This window comes from Natrix helvetica (assembly GCF_964273705.1).
Source record: "Natrix helvetica genome assembly, chromosome: Z".
Taxonomy (NCBI): Eukaryota; Metazoa; Chordata; class Lepidosauria; order Squamata; family Natricidae; genus Natrix; species Natrix helvetica.
This window is the reverse complement of record NC_138554.1, coordinates 90,342,045-90,360,891: the sequence shown is the minus strand read 5'-3', so window position 1 is coordinate 90,360,891 and position 18,847 is coordinate 90,342,045. Positions and strand designations below refer to the sequence as shown.

The 18,847-nt window shown below is 37.0% G+C and overlaps 1 protein-coding gene across 3 annotated transcripts in view; it reads left to right on the top strand.

Moving 5' to 3' along the window:
• RBMS3 (RNA binding motif single stranded interacting protein 3) overlaps positions 1-18,847 on the top strand; it is a gene marked incomplete at its 3' end in the record, with an annotated part of 523,098 nt that overhangs the window by 442,008 nt on the left and 62,243 nt on the right. For all 3 annotated transcript variants that reach the window (XR_014173613.1, XM_081933468.1, XM_081933469.1), the window contains exons 9-10: positions 7,170-7,266; positions 14,678-14,728. Coding sequence is in view for 2 of the 3 variants with exons in the window: in XM_081933468.1 (XP_081789594.1) it covers positions 7,170-7,266; positions 14,678-14,728 (148 nt within the window). The remainder of the gene's footprint in view (positions 1-7,169; positions 7,267-14,677; positions 14,729-18,847) is intronic.

The window sequence follows — 18,847 nt, the reverse complement described above, 5'->3', positions numbered from 1 at the left end:
CTAGGCATACCCTTACTCAGCTCCCTCCCATATTTGGGCATACCAGGGGTTGTAACACAAATACATACCTATTTCCCTCCCTCTCCCTTTATTTATTTATCAGCAGAAATACAACATACACACACACACACACACACACACACACACATGGGCATACCAGGGGTTGTAACACAAATACATACATACATACATACCATACACACACACACACACACACACACACACACACTATAAATAAATAGAGATTAAGAGTCACTTTTTTACATTCTCTTCTTGTTTCTATTTGCTTTTTCTTCCTCATAGTTTTCTCACTTTTTTCACTTTACTTTTTATTTTTTTAATTTAATTTTACTTTATGTTTATGTTTTATATCTGAGAAAAACCTTTAAAATTATTAAAAAGGAAGGGGAAGAAAAAATAAAAACAAATGAATGATCATGACAAATGTCATCCATTGATAATTTTTTGTTATAGCATAATTTATTGTAAATGACTGAATAAATTCCATCTGTTTAACAGACAAAAAATGTTGTAAAATTCTAAACATAGAAATGAATATCAAGCACTGTGGACAATACAGTCTAAATCACCAATTAAAATATAGGCTAAAATAAATCCATCCATAATAATAAAAATCCTGATAATCTGCAAAATTAAAATATAAATGTGATACATAAATTAAAATTTTGGATGTACTATCCATTCTTATATTAGATTGTAGTCCACAATTGGTTTTCTGATTAAATTGAATTCTATGCTAGTATTGCTGGTAATAACACATATTCCTACAACTTAATTAGCAATCTTTCACTGACAGTATCAATCTTTCTAGTAAAAAGTATATAATATTCTTGCAGCAGTTAGCATGAAGGCAGTTAATATCAGTTAATATCAATATACTTTATAGAAATGTGGTCTATGTGGTCTGATAAAGCTTTATAAAACTATAGTGGGCTGAAATCAGATGTAAGTTTTAAGATTATTTTAATTCTAATAAACTAAATTCTCCAGAAATATTGAACTTTATAGCATTGTCACCAACTGAGTGTGTGTGTGCCCAACCTGCTTATCTAGAGTGTTTGAGAAAATGTATTGTTAATTTTAGCAATCGAAACTGTGGCAGTGTACATTTTCATATTGTTACATTTCTATAATTGCTTTCAAATCCTGAATAGTTTCAATTTTTGTTTTGCTTGGATTCTGAATCATACTTTAATAATTTTTAAATGAAACCTAGAAAATGTATTGAATGTTGTTCAAATTCAATTAATTTTCAGTATCCCCCTTTATTGCTGCAATTCTATACTATAGTTTACTTTAGTTTACTATACAACTTTTTGAAAATGCTAACAGCAAAATGGTTTCCTGAATGAGCTCTGGTGTCTGAGTTCAAAGGCTATCTTAAATCCCCAAAGCAGGACTGGATACTTTATGGTCCAGTAAGAACTTCTAATAAAATGGAATCATTCTGATGGCAGAAGATACTATCAGAGATCCTGGCCTTAGGATGAGAGATAAGAATGAGACTGGCGCTCCACTGGAGGGGAAGATATGATAAACCTCCAAGTAATTCAGTCTTGAAGTATACCATGTTGTCTAACATAGCAAGACAAAACTTTTTCTTTTTACTTTTCTGTTTGTCTTTTCTTTTTGCATAGTAATTGATGTTTTCAGAGTATAATTTTAATGAAACTACTGTGTATATAAATGGCAAAGGGAAGCCTAGGAATTTTCCTTCCATGCTTATATCTTTGCAAATATCTTTCACATCCTATGCTCGTTTCCTCAGAACTAAGTGTTTAGAAGTGATGATATTAATTCCCTATCCCTACTGGCACTCACTTTTTGTCTGTGTTTACAAAACATACTTCATTTCACCCTCATGTATTATACCTCTTGTAACGAAGCATTCTACCAAATCAGAAGATTGGGTAAAATAAGTAAGCCGGGCATATAGAGATTAATAGATTTTAAATGCATCATTAGATACAATAGTGATCACTTACACTGAATGTGATCCTCAAATCCTAAAGTTTAGTCATTCCTAATATACACAGATAGGTAGGTAAATGCACAGACAGACGGGACTCCTGCAGATTTTTTGGTTTACAACACTTAATCCCATAATACCTAGAACTCTAACAGAAGTCCAAAACTTCTGCAAGCTCTGTCCAATTGTGTTGAGTTCAATCAAAATTTTACCTAAGATCTTAGCCATAACCTAACATCACTATAAACAAATTTTAAGTTATGGTTTAAAATATGGATAGCCAAGTGAATATTTGTCCAGAGTTTGTTTCTGAAAAGACTGCTGTTTTGAAAAATGGAAAATCATTTTGCAAGACGAATCAGGTCTTTAGCCATATAGATATGAATGGCTGAAGCTTTGATTTGGAAAGTTCTTTGTTAAATGGAGTTGATGAAAGTGAGAGGCAAGATATTTAAAAAACAGAAGAAATGCACAACAGCAAGAACATGAACCAGAGGTGGGTTCCTCCCGGTTCGGCTGAACCGGTAGTGGAATTCAGGCCTGGGTCTCAGAACCAGCAGCGACCTAGGCCTGCCACACTCCGAACTGGTTCCCTTGCTGCCATTGGACTGCTGCCATTTTGGTTTTTAGTGACTGCACGCAGTTCACTGTAAATTGTTCTGTGCATGCATAAAAAACAATTTACATTGCACATGTACACAGCAAGTGAAGCGAGCAAGACATGTTGTGTAGTAGTAAGACATGGGTTGATAACTGGTAGTAAAACCACAGCAGGAACCCACCCCCTGATATGAACAATGGTAAAAGCAACGATGGTTTACAAGAAAGAGGAGTATGAGTGATTGTGGCATACTGTACATTTGATTTAGTCAGTTTACTTCATCTTTTCTTCCCTCTTTTGACCATAGTCATATACAGTAGTAATTAAAGAAAATATATTAGTAAAAAATGTCTGTTTCATGTATTTTCAGTGACAACTAAGCTCAATCACAGATCTTTCTGCTCTGCTTTAGCTGCTGTTCAAAGAAATAATAATTTCCAAAGACCTGGATACAAAGGAAATAGTCAGTCTGAATGCCAGCTGGGAAGCAATTGATGTTGTTATTAATTTATCAATCTCTATGGCCTTTGCTATTAATTGGCTGTAAAAGATCATGTTGTCAGTAAAGGGAGGGAAATAATCTTTCACTGATAAATTCCATCTTCTATTGATAAATATTTACTGTACCTAATCAGCATTCCCATAGGAACCTCACTACAAGGAATAATTAAAAAATAGAATTGCGATAGTGGATTTAATGTGCTTAGGAAGCAGATGTGCTTTATCCACATCAAAGTATAATTGCTTAGTTTTTCAGATCTGCAAAAGCTGGCTAGATGCCACACCTCATCTAAGACAGAGGAATTTTCATGACTCCTTGGGTAGAAAATTTGATGTCCTAGGAATAAACCAGGGTAAAACGGCAATATGTGTGCACCACCCCCTGCGCATACGCCCATGACTCCCAGTGTTCTCCCACTCCCCTGCGCATACATATGCAATCCCCCCCCCCTGCATTCCATTTTGAGTCTAGCAGGCTTTCGTGCAGCCTCTTGGCACCAAAACAGGCTGAGGGAGTGTGCCATATTCCATGTGGTCCGTTTTGGGCCTAGCAGGCGTACCTGAAGCCTCCTGGGACTAAAAACAGATCGCAAGGGGGACGCCACATATTTGTACTTCAGGGTTGAAATGAGAGGTCCTTGGTGCTCTCTGACTTCGGTTGTTTTCTTGATGATATTTCATTACCAAAATTAGATGACATCATCTATATATTGATAGATGGTAAATAAATTTCATAATATTGATAGATGGTAGATAAATTTCATAATAAAAATAATAAGCACCATCAGTGCATTGATGATGTTTATTTATTTTTATTATGAAATTTATTTATCATCTATCTTGTATTCAGCTACTCTGTTCACCTTACAGCATAAAAAATTATGACCACTACATTTGCTTAATGACTGCTGCAAAAATCTTACAGGGAAGTATTGCAATTTGTTATCCTAGGAAGTAAGAAGTATTTTGAAAAGACTTTTGAACCAATCATTAAAAGAGCCAGGAGGAAGCAAGGATTCAGTAGCAACAGTTAATTGCTTGAAAATAACATTAAACATAAAGAAAAAACAATAAAATTGGTTTTAAGGCCCATTAAGAAAAACTCAAACAAGGACAGAATATGAAGCTTTTTAATTTCACCCTTAAAACCTTATAATAGGCACAATAAGAAAGAAAAGGCCTTAGTTTCCCTTCCCGTCTTCCCTCCCTCCCTCTCTCCCTCTCTCTCTCTCACTCTCACTCTCTGTGTTTCTGAGAGAATGTAATAAAGAAATTGTATATAGTAATTCATTTCTTTATATAATAATTAATCTCGTTGAATTTTATCAAAAACCTTTTACAGCAGTTTGAGAATATGAAAACATAAACCAGAAATCTATCTTTACTTCACCTTTATGGTTGATTACCATATTTTTTGTTCCATAAGATGCACTTTTTTGTCTCCCAAATGTGGGTGGAAATGCCTGTGAGTCTTATGGAGCGAATTCTGCCAAAGTCCTGCCCACCTGCTAGCCCCCACCCTTCAGCCATTTTTGTTCTTTGCACGTCCCATTTTTGGCCTCTATGTGTTCGTTTTTCACCTCTGCGTGCCTCGTGTATAATAGATATGTATTTTAATTTATTTATAAAATTTATTTGCCAGCCATCTCATAGTTTAGGGATTGCTGAGATGCTTATATAATAATAACATATAACAATTATAAATATAAAAGTGAATTAAAATTACAAAAATTAAAAGAAGTTAAAAAAACAGGGAAATGGAAGGAAGATGTAGGCTGCCTCTCTTAGTGTATCAACAATTTCCAACACCAGCTTCTTTCTGGACCTCATGCCAGCCAGCCTAGCCAGGTTTTAAGGACTTTCCTAAAGGCATAAAGAGGGGGGGGGGGTAAGATATTACCTCTGTGGCAAGATGTTCCAGAGAACAGAAAAGTCTCTTCTAGATTCCACTAGTTGTATATAATTAGTTCATTTTAGTTTATTTCTCATCTTAAAAATTGGTCTTTCATCAACATTATTGCAAAACAGCATTATTGCAAAACAGAGCCATTTTAGAACCCAAGTTTTTGAATAAAATGCAATTTTTATTACATTGAAAAATATTATCTGCTGCAATATTTTTAAAAAAATGTCTCCACTCTATTTTGGAAACTGAAAGTGAATTTAAGTTTGGCTTAGTTTCATTTTGAATTTGTTAATCCATGCCTTTAATTATCTTTAAACTGGTTAATATTATTTATTTATTATAATGTGTTAAATAATTAACGTTTTTTATTTTAGGAAATTTGAATCAATTGCATTAATCATGGATAGAGTTTGCCAGAATTGCATAGGAACGTGATGACAAACCTATGGCATGCGTGCGAAAAATGGGCCCAATGGGCCTACCGGAAGTTTGTTTCTGAACTTCAGTATGCCCGTTGGGCACGTTTTTCCCCATCCACAGGCCCCAGAGGCTTTCCTGAAGCCTGGGGAGGGCGAAAGATGGCCCAACAGACCTACCGGAAGTTTGAAGGCTTCAATGAAGCCTGTAGCATGCAGAGGGGAAGCACAGGGAGGATTGTGTGGACATGTGTGGGGAGAGGGCATTGCATTATGGGTGTGGGCATGCACATGCACGCTATTGCATGCACGTGCACCCTTTTGGCTTACGAGCAGAAAAACGTTCGCCATCACTGGCATAGGACACTTAAAAAAAATAGTTAAATTATCAGTAGTTAAATTAATCTAAGCAGTGCAATGGTTATAAAGTCAGAAATAACCCATGTAATTATTCAGTATGTCAGTAAATCATAATGGTATTCATTTTGTGACACGTAATTTTTTTGTTCCTTTTAAGTTCCCAAAGCAATTAATTAATAGCAAAGTTATTTTGTCAACAAATTATCACCTGTTACTAAATTCCAACTTTTCTCATATCTGCGTATATCTGTCTCTCATCCGTTCTGTTCTGAGTTAAATGTGTAACTGCAGGCTTAGAAATTAAGGCTTCATCTGGTCTTAATTGTTACTACAATTTTATGGAGAAGAAGTAAATCTCTCCTCCCAATTTCCAGAAGAAAAGACAAAATATCTCTGTTTTCATTCCTATTTTCTCATTTTTACCATCTGGAGTACAGTGTTTACATTGACTTATTTATTTAACCATCTCAAAATTCAACAAAAAAACAAAAACAAAAAAAGACAGAATAGTTAATACCATTGATTATGTTTGTTAGTTTTAACGTTAACTTTGAAAACACCTTTTAAATGTTTGTACACTTTATTATGAACAACTGTTTCTCAGTATTTTTTTTTAATATGGATATTCCTTAATAGGCTCATGTTAAATACTGTTTCCAGAAATAAAAATCCCTTAACAGAGTAGAGGTTAGGGATTTTTTTTTCTTGTGGTGCAAGGCTGATATAATAAGACTAGAAATATTGCCTTAATTGCACAGTTGTGGTTGCCATATTGTTTTTCTTTTTCACAACCTCCTCTTCATCATTCCACAGCAGACATTCCTGTTACTTATATACATTGAATATGGATTATAAATCCATGAAGACAGTTCTTATGTTCATATTTCAAACAGACCTCTCTTCCTTTCTAGAAAGGGACTGTGTACCAATGCAATATGGTTTGTAGACCAAATTAACATAAATTTTATGACAAATCTGAAAAATGCCTATTTCCAAGGCTAGTATGAAATAAAGATGGGAATCTTATTTCTACTTTATTTTGGTTAGTCTCTGACTTCATAGTTAGTTAGAAATCTGAATAAAACAAGTTTTTAATGAAATGCTCCCAATATCTTAATCATAGTCCAAAAACTAGCCCAGTGTTTTTTTTAAAGCATTTTGCTAATGAAAAGGCAGAAGTATAAATGGACGATTATTCCCATTTACTGCTTTATTTTGTTAATTTATCTGATTTATATCCCACTATTCTTTTCAAATTAATATTCCACAAAGTTAAAATAATTACAATAGAGAACACAGATACATTTATCTTCAGTTGGTAGTGGTTTATGAAGCAGTCCATGTCAGTCCATTACCTATTTTTTCTTTTTCTTCCTTTTTTTGTTTTGTTCGCAGATTTTATTCCTCACCGTACAGTATTGCTACAAACCGCATGATTCCACAGACATCTATCACGCCATTCATTGCTGCTTCCCCTGTCTCCACATATCAGGTATGTTGGAATCACCTCATATTCCCCTAAGTCAGTATCTGTGATCTGAATATCAGTGGAGGGTAAATATAACAATGTATCATCCAGATCTTCGCCTTAATTTTTCTGTTTAATAGCACTTTAAAAAGAGAGTTATTTATGGTTCTTGATGTATTCTGGTTGTGATGCTCCATTTAAAGAAAAAAGAAAAAAATGTTAGTACAAAAATCAGTTTAATTTTCAGACAGCATTGTTCTAATTATCATATTAGAGTAAGAATTTAAACTGCTAATAAAAATTACCCCATATATTATCCCAGAAAATTTACTTGTTGCTTTGCTTGAGAAAGTCTGTGCATTATGATTGTTACATTGGAGGTCTACTTAACAACCAGGCAAAGAAGGTTTTCTAGGGCTGGTTTGGCCTCCTGTATGTGATTACTCTGCTCCCATAAAGTATAAATGCAGAGAAAATTCAGATCCACAAAAGAAAAGTGTCATACGTTTGCCATGGGATAGAAATCAAATCAATAAATATGCATACATACAAAACATTAATCTCTTCTTTGATTCTAAATTCTAATTGTTTTGAATTATGATTAATCTAATTAAATGGGACCATGGTGCACAACATCTTGAGGAATAAGGCAAACTAATTTTTCACTATTTTAAATATTTGAATGTTCTCTCTTCCATTTTTCTAGGTCTCCCCCAGAGTTTCAAGTAGCAACTGCATAAGTAGCATAGCATGCCTAGAGTAAATTATACTTTTGTAACAATAATTTTAATATCAGTTAGTTTTCTGAATGATTAGTTGTTACAACTTTTAGTTTGTAAATGAATTATCATAGTATATTTTGCATAATATTTTCTACCAAAATTGATTATTTTGTACATAAAGAGGACATATTAAAGTATACTTTAACTGTAACAGAGGAAGGTGGCAGGAGCGAGGGAATAAGGCATGCATGTTACACACATATCAGTTAAATTCAGTCAGTCACATATCTATGACTTGCTTCAATTGCATATTGGCAAATTAAACAATTACATCAATTATATACATTTATGAAAATGATTATACAAATGACATTAAGTAGCACAAAATTTTTGTTTGTTCCATGCATAGTCTGAAAGCTTTAAGATTTCATTATATTCTGATTTATTTTAATTTTTATAATTTTGGCCTAATGAAATTTCAACTCTTTGTGTCAGTACATTAGAAAGATAGATTATTATACCACAAACAGTCAAATAAGACAGGAAATGGAATCAGTCAGGCACATGCTCAGCAAGGCTAAAAAAGTAAAGGTCAGAAGTGCTGATATACATATCTGGTAGACATGGGGGAAAAAACCTCAAAAGTGCTGGAAAGTCATACATTGTATAGCGCAGAAAATCTTGGAATTTAAATTTGAAATGAAATCTCAACTTTTTATACAGAGATTATATGATCTCTGAATCAATAAAATTCAACAAGAAATATTGATTCAATTAGACAAATGCCTATAGTAACAACAATAATTTTCACTTACCATATTTTTCGAAGTATAAGACACACTGGAGTATAAGACGCACCAAGGTTTTGAAGAGGCAAATTTTTAAAAAGTAGGTAGGTAGATAAAGGGAGAGAGAGGGAGAGAAAGAAAGAGAGAGAAATACAGTAGGTAGGTAGGGAGAGAGAGAGACTAGTTAGATAGATAGATAGGTAGATAAAGGGATAGAGAAAGAGAGAAATAGAGAGAGAGAAATACAATAGGGAGGGAGAGAGTGTGTAGGTAGGTAGGTAGAGGGATATAGAGAGAGAAATAGAAAGAGATAGAGAGAAATACAGTAGATAGGTGGGGAGAGAGAGTAGGTAGGTAGGTAGGTAGGTAGGTAGGTAGGTAGGTAGGTAGAGGGATAGAGAGAGAGAAATAGAAAGAGATAGAGAGAAATACAGTAGATAGATAGGGAGAGAGAGAGAGAGAGAGTAGGTAGGTAGGTAGATAGGTAGATAGAGGGATAGAGAGAAATACAGTAGGTAGGTAGGGAGAGAGAGAGAGAAATAGAAATAGATAGAGAAATACAGTAGATAGGTAGGGAGAGAGAGTGAGTGTGTAGGTATGTAGGTAGAGGGATAGAGAGAGAGAAATAGAAAGAGATAGAGAGAGAAATACAGTAGATAGGTAGGGAGAGAGAGAGAGTAGATAGGTAGGCAGATGTTTCCAGGTATATCTATCCATGTGCTGGAGAAGGAAATCGCTGATAATCTGCAGCACTTTAAGACTTTGTTTCTGCTGGCATAGCACTTGAGCAATGTAATTCTTATCAATCGGTTAAAGAGCTTTCCAAAAGGGAAAAAAAAAGTTTTTGCACTCTGCAAATAGTGACGTGCGGTGAGGTTTATGGCTGGTGAGGCACTGATGTCATCACAATCAGATTTATAAACATTAAAATCCTACAAATTATCTTATCCAATACTTGATTGGCAGCAGTTAAAGGGTTATGTTTAAGGTCTCATATCAGCATTCTTTACACATACTGTAGCATACAAAAAAGCACATTTGCCATCAGAGCAGATGTTGGGGAGGGGGGCAAGGAAGAAAAGGGTCCACTCCCTCTCCCTCAGACCCCCAGGAAGAAAGGAAGGGAAGGAAGGGGGAGGGAAAGGAAAGGAAATGGGAAAGAAGAAAAAGGAAAGGAAAGGAAAGGAAAAAGGAAAGGAAATAGAAAAGAAGGAAAGGAGAAAGGAAAGGAAATGGCAAAGGAGAAAGGAAAGAGTGAAGAAGGGAGGGAAAGGAAAGAGAAGGGAAAAGAAAAAAGAAGGGAAAGGAAATAAGGAAAGGAAAGGAAATAAGGAAAGGAAAGGAAAAGAAAGGAAAGGAGAAAGGAAAGGAAAAGAGAAAGGAAAGGAAAAGAGAAAGGAAAGGAAAAAGGAAAGGAAATAGAAAAGAAGGAAAGGAAAAAGAAAAGGAAATGGCAAAGAAGAAAGGAAAGGATGAAGAAAGGAGAGAAAGGGAAGGGAAGGGAAAAGAAAAAAGATGGGAAGGAAATAAGGAAAGGAAAGAGAGGAAAGGCGAAAGGAAAGGTGAAAGGAAAAGAAAGGAAAAGGAAGATAGAAGAAGGACAGAAAGGGAAAGGAAAGAGTGGAATGGATTGGTACTGCTCAAAAATCAAGTCTCAAGATCCCGTTGACACTTTGGCTCAGGCAGTCCAATTCCACGCTGCTTCCCTCTCTCCACAAAGTGAAGGGAGAAGTCGAAGCAATGCCTAAGAAATGCGGGATGTGCAGAGAAATGCAGGCTACAATCAGTGAATCACATTTTCCCAGGAACCAATGAAGCCCCAGAGGACCAATGGGGATTATCCCTTCTGCAGCATCATCAGTCTCCGGGCAGTCTTCCTTGACTTCCGGAGAGAGTTGGAGGCAGAAGAACTGCGTGCCTCTCCTACCTCAGGATTTTTTAGGCTTTTAACCATTGCTTAACTCTGCTCGAGCAATCATAAAACGCCTTAGAAGTCAGATTAGACTAAATGAGGTACACAGTTCTCCTGCCTCATAGTAGAGGGCATTTTTTTAGAGACTTTTGTAAAAGGTTAGGCAGTCATTCATGGTGAGGCAGCAGCTAGCTAGCCTCACTTCAGCACTCGCCTTTTTCCTTTTACATTTTTTTTCCTTTTCATGATGACAGTGGTGAGGCTGTGCCTCCCCTGCCTCCCGTGACTGCACGTCACTGTCTGCAAACTTCCCAAAACGAGCCGTTTTTCATGAAAACAGGCCCATTTTTCTTCAAACGAAAGGTATGAATAGCTTTGGGGGGCTTGCAGAGTGCTCTTGGGGGCGGTGGGGGGCAGAAACAAGCACAAAATGGCCCTTTTTCATAAAAATGGGCCCGTTTTTTTGTCAAAAAAATTGCATGCACAGCCTTATGGAGGCATAGAGAGTGCTGCTGGGGGCTGGGGGGGCAAAAATGATCCATTTTTTGCTTATTTCTGTCCTCCCCGGCCCCCAGGCGGTCTCTGAAAGCTTCCATAAGAGTATGCACAGCCATTTTGGTGAAGTAGGCGGGGCTTCGGGAGGTAAAAAATGCTATAGTTGATGTATAAGACGCACCCAGATTTTCAGCCTCTTTTTTGAGGAAAAAGGTGTGTCTTATACTCCGAAAAATATGGTAATACTGGAAAAAAGACATAATTCCAAACAATACCTGATTGGGAATTTGTAGAATGTGCAGAAATGGTAAAATGATGATATATGTGTAAAATTATGTATATGTACACAATAGAAGTTTTAATTAAATTTAAGCCAAAATGGTTCCCATACCTACAAAATATCATGCAACGTAGTAAATATAATTAAATGCTGTCTGATTTCTAAGAGGACTTAAAATGTCTACAAATATTGTGAATCAGAAAATGTATCAAAAGGGAAGAGTCGCAAACCCTGTAATTTTTTTAATACTCTATTTTTCTGTTTTCTTTCCACATTTTTGTATTGTAATTGTTGTTCAATTTGCTCCATTTATCTATATTTTCTTTTACTAACGAGTGTTTGTGTAACAATACAATGGAGACTTTAATATTAAGTAAATTGATTAAGATTGAAGCATCTACTATACAACAACTTGTGATCATAGTTCTTTTTTACTATTATATCAATTTTGAATGTATTATTCTATGCTTGTATTAGTGCATCATAAATCGTAACTAACTTCGATAGAATATTTTTTCTTTTTTTCTTTCTTCTCATTGTTCTAACGCCGTGATGGCGAACCTATGGCACATGTGCCACAGGTGGCACATGGAGCCATTTGTCAGGGCACGCGAGGCTTGCCCTGTCAGCTGGCCATTTTTCGCCCTTCACGGAAGCCTCTGGAGTGCGAAAAACTGGCCCTACAGGCAAACCAGAAGTTCAGAAACAGACTTCCAGTTTACTCGTAGGGCAGGGCTTAGCCCTCCAGAGCATTCAGGAGCATTTAGGAGGCTCCCCTGAAGGCTCTGGAGGGCAAAAAACAACTCTACGGACAAATCAGAAGTCACTTCCGAGATCCTCGTAGAGTCGTTTTTTACCCTCCGAGGGTGAAAAAAAGCACACCAAAAATGAGGGGAAGCACTGGTCCTGCATGCATGCGCACTGTAGTCATGCACATAGCATTATGGGTGTGGCACCCCGCGCATGCCCCCCCGCAATTGGCATGTGAGCCAAAAAAGGTTCGCTATCACTGCTCTAAGGTATCTAAATAATAGGTTAATAATATTTAATATTGTTATATAAATATATTATTTTGAAACAATACAACATCACAACATGTATAACAACATAAGAAAAACACATTAAAAATCAAGTTGATAGGCATAGTTGCTCATGAAGGAGGATTACCACCTGTGTGCATAAGAACACCTTTTGTTTCTTAAGCATCTGAGAATAAATTTTCAGGTATATAGAATCACAATAAATTAATTTGTCAAATAGAACCTGTTGGTGAAATCATAAAAAAAATAAAGTATGAGAATGATTAGATCTGTGATACTTGTAAAAAGTTTTACAAGTTTACAAATGTTTCATGAAAATAATTATTTAGCCGCCAAATAGTTAAATTACTGATGAAATAAATATTTGAAGAGATGAAAATATAGCAAGATAAAAAATTGCTAATAGCCTAAGAAACCCTAAGAAATCTAAGGCAGATGTAGAATTCATGCAGCCACAGCTAGTGGAGCAAGCAAGCATGAGTCATGCAGAGGCGCCCATGTGGGGAGTGTGCCAGGCTATTGGCCTGCCTGGGACTGCGCAGAGCACCCCATGCACAGAAGGGAACTCAAAGTGAGTCGCCCTGCTTAAAAACATCAGAAAGGCAGGGCAGGGCTCACAACTGCATGACTTGCTTTGCACGGCTACAAATACAGTCTGGCCCCAACAGGAGAACCACTGGCTGGCCTGCTGCTGCCATTACAGCAGCCACCATACTGCTGCAGCATGCTGGTGTCCTATCACACTGATGTTAGAGCACTTTGTGGGGGTGACACATGCCAAGCACATGTTGTTTTTCTCCGTGGCCTGGGTCAAAGTGGACCCTTCTCTCCGATCCCATAAAGGGCAAAGAAGCCTTTTGGGTCAGGCTCGGAGGGAGGGAGCCATCCTGCTTCCCACTCCTCTTTGCCTCCTGGCCCAGTGTCCAAGACTGCTGTCTGCCAAGAGGCACATTTAATTGTCCCACAGAACAAATCATCCAGGTTCAAGTGTTTCTCAGTGAATCACATGGAACAATAGGGCGGGACAGGAATGCCAGCAGACTGTTGTCAGTAGGACAGCACCAGTGGAGAGCCCATTGAGCATAAACATCAGTGATGGATTAGTTGAGGTGGGAGGGTCCATGGTGGAGTAGGCATGGCAATGTGGCTGGTGTCAATTGTCCTAGACCCATTCTCAATTAGGTTTCAAAGATAAGAGAAGGGATGCTTCCTTGTTGGTCTACTGGAATGGACACTAATTAGTATTGATTAAAACATCTTCTTTGCCCTTTTTTGGCCAGTAATACTTTAACTGATCATAAAAGTGGCTTCCGAACAGATGGGAAGAACAAGAATGTTGATATCAGTGCCATTTTCAAATGTTTTGAACAATATAATACATAAGTTACCATTCTCGACTCCATTACATAATACCCCACAAGTTATTGGAACAGGCTTGGCATAATTCCCCAGTTTGTTATCATGCTGTTGTTATTCTGTTAGATGTTTGCATTATAGTTGCTGCTCTATAAAGTGAGATATAATTGCAGAATGAATTAAAAGCGAACAGTGACCTTGGATTTGTGATCTGTTATATATTTATGTTACATTAGATAGTCCAAAATCTATTGTTGCATGATTTTATTTTATTAATTGGTCTTTCTGAGCTTGATTAAGTCTGACATTTGTCCTTTTGTCCCAGCACTGAAAAAAGTGACTTATAACCATTTTTCAAACTTATGGCCATTGCAGTATCTCCATGGTCATGTGATTTACATTTGGATGCTTGACAACTGACTCACATTTATGAAGATTGCAGTGTCCTGGGGTCATGTGATCCCATTTTGTGACCTTCTGACATGGAAAGTCAATGGGGAAATCATTTTCACATAACAACCGTGTTACTAATTTAACAACTGCAGTGATTCACTTAAGAACTGTGCAAGAAAAGTCATAAAATGGGGCAAAACTAATTTAACAAATGTCTCACCAACATAAATGTTGGCCTCAATTGTGGTCATAATTTGAGGATAAGTTGTATTATTTCCAGCTCTGATATAATTATAGGATACAAGCATTTAAAATTATGAAATTTTCAAAGTGTAACTCAACGTTTTCATTCTAATCTCCTTTTTTTCAAAGCAAGACTATTTATAGATACCCCCACACACACTTTTTCCCCCTTGCCATTTAGCTAATATGTTCTTTCTGGTACACAGGTTCAGAGTACTTCATGGATGCCCCATCCGTCATATGTTATGCAACCAACAGTAAGTAAACATAGACAACGGCCTTCCTTGTTTTATTAAGAATTAGTCAGACACTGTCCACTGCTCTTGCTGAAACAGATTCATTAAGCTGACTATTTACTCAAGTGAACTGAACTACAAAGCATTAAAATATTAGTGGGAAATTAGATGGAATTCTCTGTGGATCATTTGTGTGCACATTGCATTACGTTGCTCTTAAAAGTGCATGGATTGCCAAAAGCAGTAGTTAACATGTCATTTTTGTAGAAATCCAGAGCTGTTATGACTAACTAGGAATCACCTGACAATTTCCCTGAGCTAAGGACTAAGAGCTCAGTGCTAGGCACTCTTTTAGAGATAGAAGACTAGAACTTCAGGTTAAAAAGTCAAGTAGTGAGTAATGAGAAAAATCTACTGAAGATTTTGGAGAGTTTCATGCAATATATTTATATGTGTCTTTGTGTTATACTGCTCTCTATCACAGTGTCCTGTGGAAGCAGAGTTTATATTTTCAGAGGTAGTTTGATCTACCCAAAATGATAAAGAGGATTTTACTACATAAGGGTATAACAACAGGTTCAAGGCAACATTCATTAAATTTGGAAAGCAGGTTTTTTTCATGGCTGTAGTGGGAATATATATTTTGTTTAAACTTAGGTGAGATGTTTTGGGTTTTTTTGGTTTTTTTTGCAATGAACATTTACATTCATTGTTTTGGAGCAATATTCTGTTTTCTTTTTGCACCAAGAGTAATTTCCATGTGTCAGGTGTGTTGAAGATATCTTCATTCTGGAAATGCCCTTAGGGAATCTCGTTAAATTCAATATTGTTTGTCTGAAAGATGATGTTGATAAGTATGCTGCTTGAAAGGGAGTTATATATTTCTTTGATGATGGCAAGAGAATTACTAAGTAGATATTGCATACTTTATGAATTATTACATTAGAAAGAACAAGAAAATTGCACTTCTGTGAATTCTAAATTGTCAGAACAAGTACATCTACTGCCACTCTTTCTTACATCTTTGTTAAAGAATCAAAAAAGTTTTCATTGGAAGAACAAATCTTATTGAACTATTGAAATATTCACCAAAACAAAACAAGGATGGTGTTTTGATATTTTTCCTGATCAAATGATTTGGTTAGAATGTGACATAAATATCCCATTCAAACTTCATTAACTATGCAGTGTGCACAATTATTAGACAAGTTGTATTTTGGAGGATTAATTTTATTATTGTACAACTACAGTGCTCTCAGTCAATCCAAAATGTTAATAAACTACAAACCTGAATATTTAAGAAAGTAAAAGTGAGGTTTTGGCTTTCTTAGGAGAATATCTACTGGTATGTGTGCACAATTATTGGGCAATTATTAGTGTGCAGAATTATTATGCAACTAAATGGAAAACAAAAATTTGCCCAGCTCACTCATTTATTTGCATCTGTTAAAGTGAGAATAATAAACAACTCAAAATGAACAAATAAACATTTCTGACATTTAAAAAAAATCAGTGACCAATATAGCCACCATTCTTTTCAGTAACAGTCATAATCCATAATTCATGGAGTCTGTCAGTTTCTTGATCAGTTGACGATCAACTTTTTGTGCAGCAGCAACCCAGACACTGTTCAGAGAGGTGTACTGTTGTCCTTCACTATAAATCTCCCATTTAAGAAGGGCCCACAAGTTCTCAATAGGGTTTAGATCATGTGAAAAAGGGGGCCATGTCATTAGTCTTTCATTTTTAAGGCAACTGGCTAGGCATGTAGTGGAGTACTTCGATGCATCTGATGGAGCATTGTCCTGCATAAAAATCATTCTGTTTTTAATGCAGACCCCCCCCTCCCCGTACCAATGTTCCCTCTAATTATTTTTCAGTGTGTGCAGAAAAGTATAGTGTTTGAGCGGCACATTTTCATCCCTGAGCACCTGGATTTTTTTAGCCATAATTGCCATCAGAGCAGATGTTGGGGAGGGGGGCAAGGAGAAAAAGGATCCCCTCCCTCTCCCTCAGACCCCCAGGAAGGAAGGAAAGGAAGGAAGGGGGAGGGAAAGGAAATGGGAAAGAAGAAAAGGAAAGGATGAAGAAAAGAGGGAAAGGGAAGGGAAGAGAAAAGAAAAAAGAAGGGAAAAGGAAATAAGGAAAGGAAAGGAAAAGAGAAAGGAAAGGAAATGGAAAAGAAGGAAAGGAAAGGATGAAGAAGGGAGGGAAAAGGAAGGGAAGGGAAAAGAAAAGAAGGGAAAAGGAAATAAGGAAAGGAAAGGAAAAGAGAAAGGAGAAAGGAAAGGAAAAAGGAAAGGAAACGGAAAAGAAGGAAAGAAAGGAAAGGAAGTGGGAAGGAAGAAAGGAAAGGGTGAAAAAGGGAGGGAAAGAGAAGGGAAGGAAAAAGAAAAAAGAAGGGAAAAGGAAATAAGGAAAGGAAAGGAAAGGAGAAAGGAAAGGAAAAGAGAAAGGAAAGAAGAAAGAAAAGGAAAAGGAAAAGAAGATAGAAGAAGGACAGAAAGGGAAAGGAAAGAGTGGAATGGATTGGTACTGCTCAAAAATCAAGTCTCAAAATCCCGTGGACCGCTTTGGCTCAGGCAGTCCAACTCCACGCTGCTTCCCTCTCTCCTCAAACGGGATCACAGAAAGGCTGTCTAGCCCAGAACGGGGCTTCAGATGACGCAATGCCTGAGAAACGCGGGATGTGCAGAGAAATGCAGGCTACAACCAGTGAATCGCGTTTTCCCAGGAACTGACAAAACCCCAGAGGACCAATGGGAATTCTCCTTTCTCCAGCATCAATTTCAATTTTCAATTTATTTGTGCTTCTAGACCGCCCCCTCTCCCAGAAGGGACTCGGGGCGGTGTACAGTCCATAGAGAATATCACAAAAATACAATAAAAAATTAAATATGTACAGTTTGGAGGAGGTTAAAATGCAATTAAAAGAACTGTACAAAGCTAAATAAATATAATTTTTTTTAAAATCCCTAAAACAGACACAACAGATTAAAAAACCCTAAAATAACCAGATAATAATACATTTGCCAGGAGGGACAGTTGTAATTATGCCAGGCCTGCTAATCGGAACAGGTGAGTCTTCAATTTTTGCCGGAAGGAGCGGAGGTCAGAAGTGGTTCTAATGTCGGGGGGGAGGTCATTCCAGAGGGTTGGGCCCATCACAGAGAAGGCCCTACTCCTTGGTGTCGCCCGTTGGCATTGCCTAGTGGACGGCACCAGGAGAAGTCCCTCCCTGTGTGAGCGAATTGGCCGCAGGGATGTATGTGGGAGGATGCGATCCCGCAAGTAACTAGGGCATCATCAGTCTCCGGGCAGAGTCTTCCTTGATTTCACCCACTGGAGGAGAGAGTTTGGTGGAGAGAGAGGGGGGAGGGAGGGGGAATATTTTAAGTCATATTGTAAGACATTAAAAAACAGTTGCAAACTGCTGCGCGGAGTTTTCTTGTTACGTGCGTGCCGCGCAGCTTAGAGGGAACATTGCCCTGTACCATTGCTTGAAGAAAATGTCTTCTAAAAGCTGGCAGTAGATTTGGGGGTGAATGTTGAGTCCATCTTCAACCTGAAAAGGTCCAACTAGCTCATCTTTCATAACACCAGTCCATACCAGTACCCCACCTCCACCTTGCTGGCATCTGAATCGAAGTGGAACTCTGTGCCCATTACTAATGGGCCCAACCATCTGGTCTGTCAAGAGTCACTCTTATTTCTTCAGTCCATAAAACTTTTTTAAAATCTATTTTCAGATCCAGTCTTGCCATTTTAGTTTATGTGTCTTATTCAGTGATGGTCACTTCCTTCCCTTGGCCATGTCTCTGAGCACTGAACACCTTGTACTTCTGGGCACTCCAGGTAGATTGCAGTTATGGAGTATGACAGAGTCTAAAGTCCACCCAGGGGTTGTGTGTATGTGATATACGTATGTACGTACATACATATGCACATACATACATATGCATACATATACACCCACATACACACACATATACATACAAGTATGTATATACACACACACACATACACACATATACATATACATATACATATACATATACATATACATATACATATACATATACATATACATATACATATACATATACATATATATATATATATATATATATATATATATAT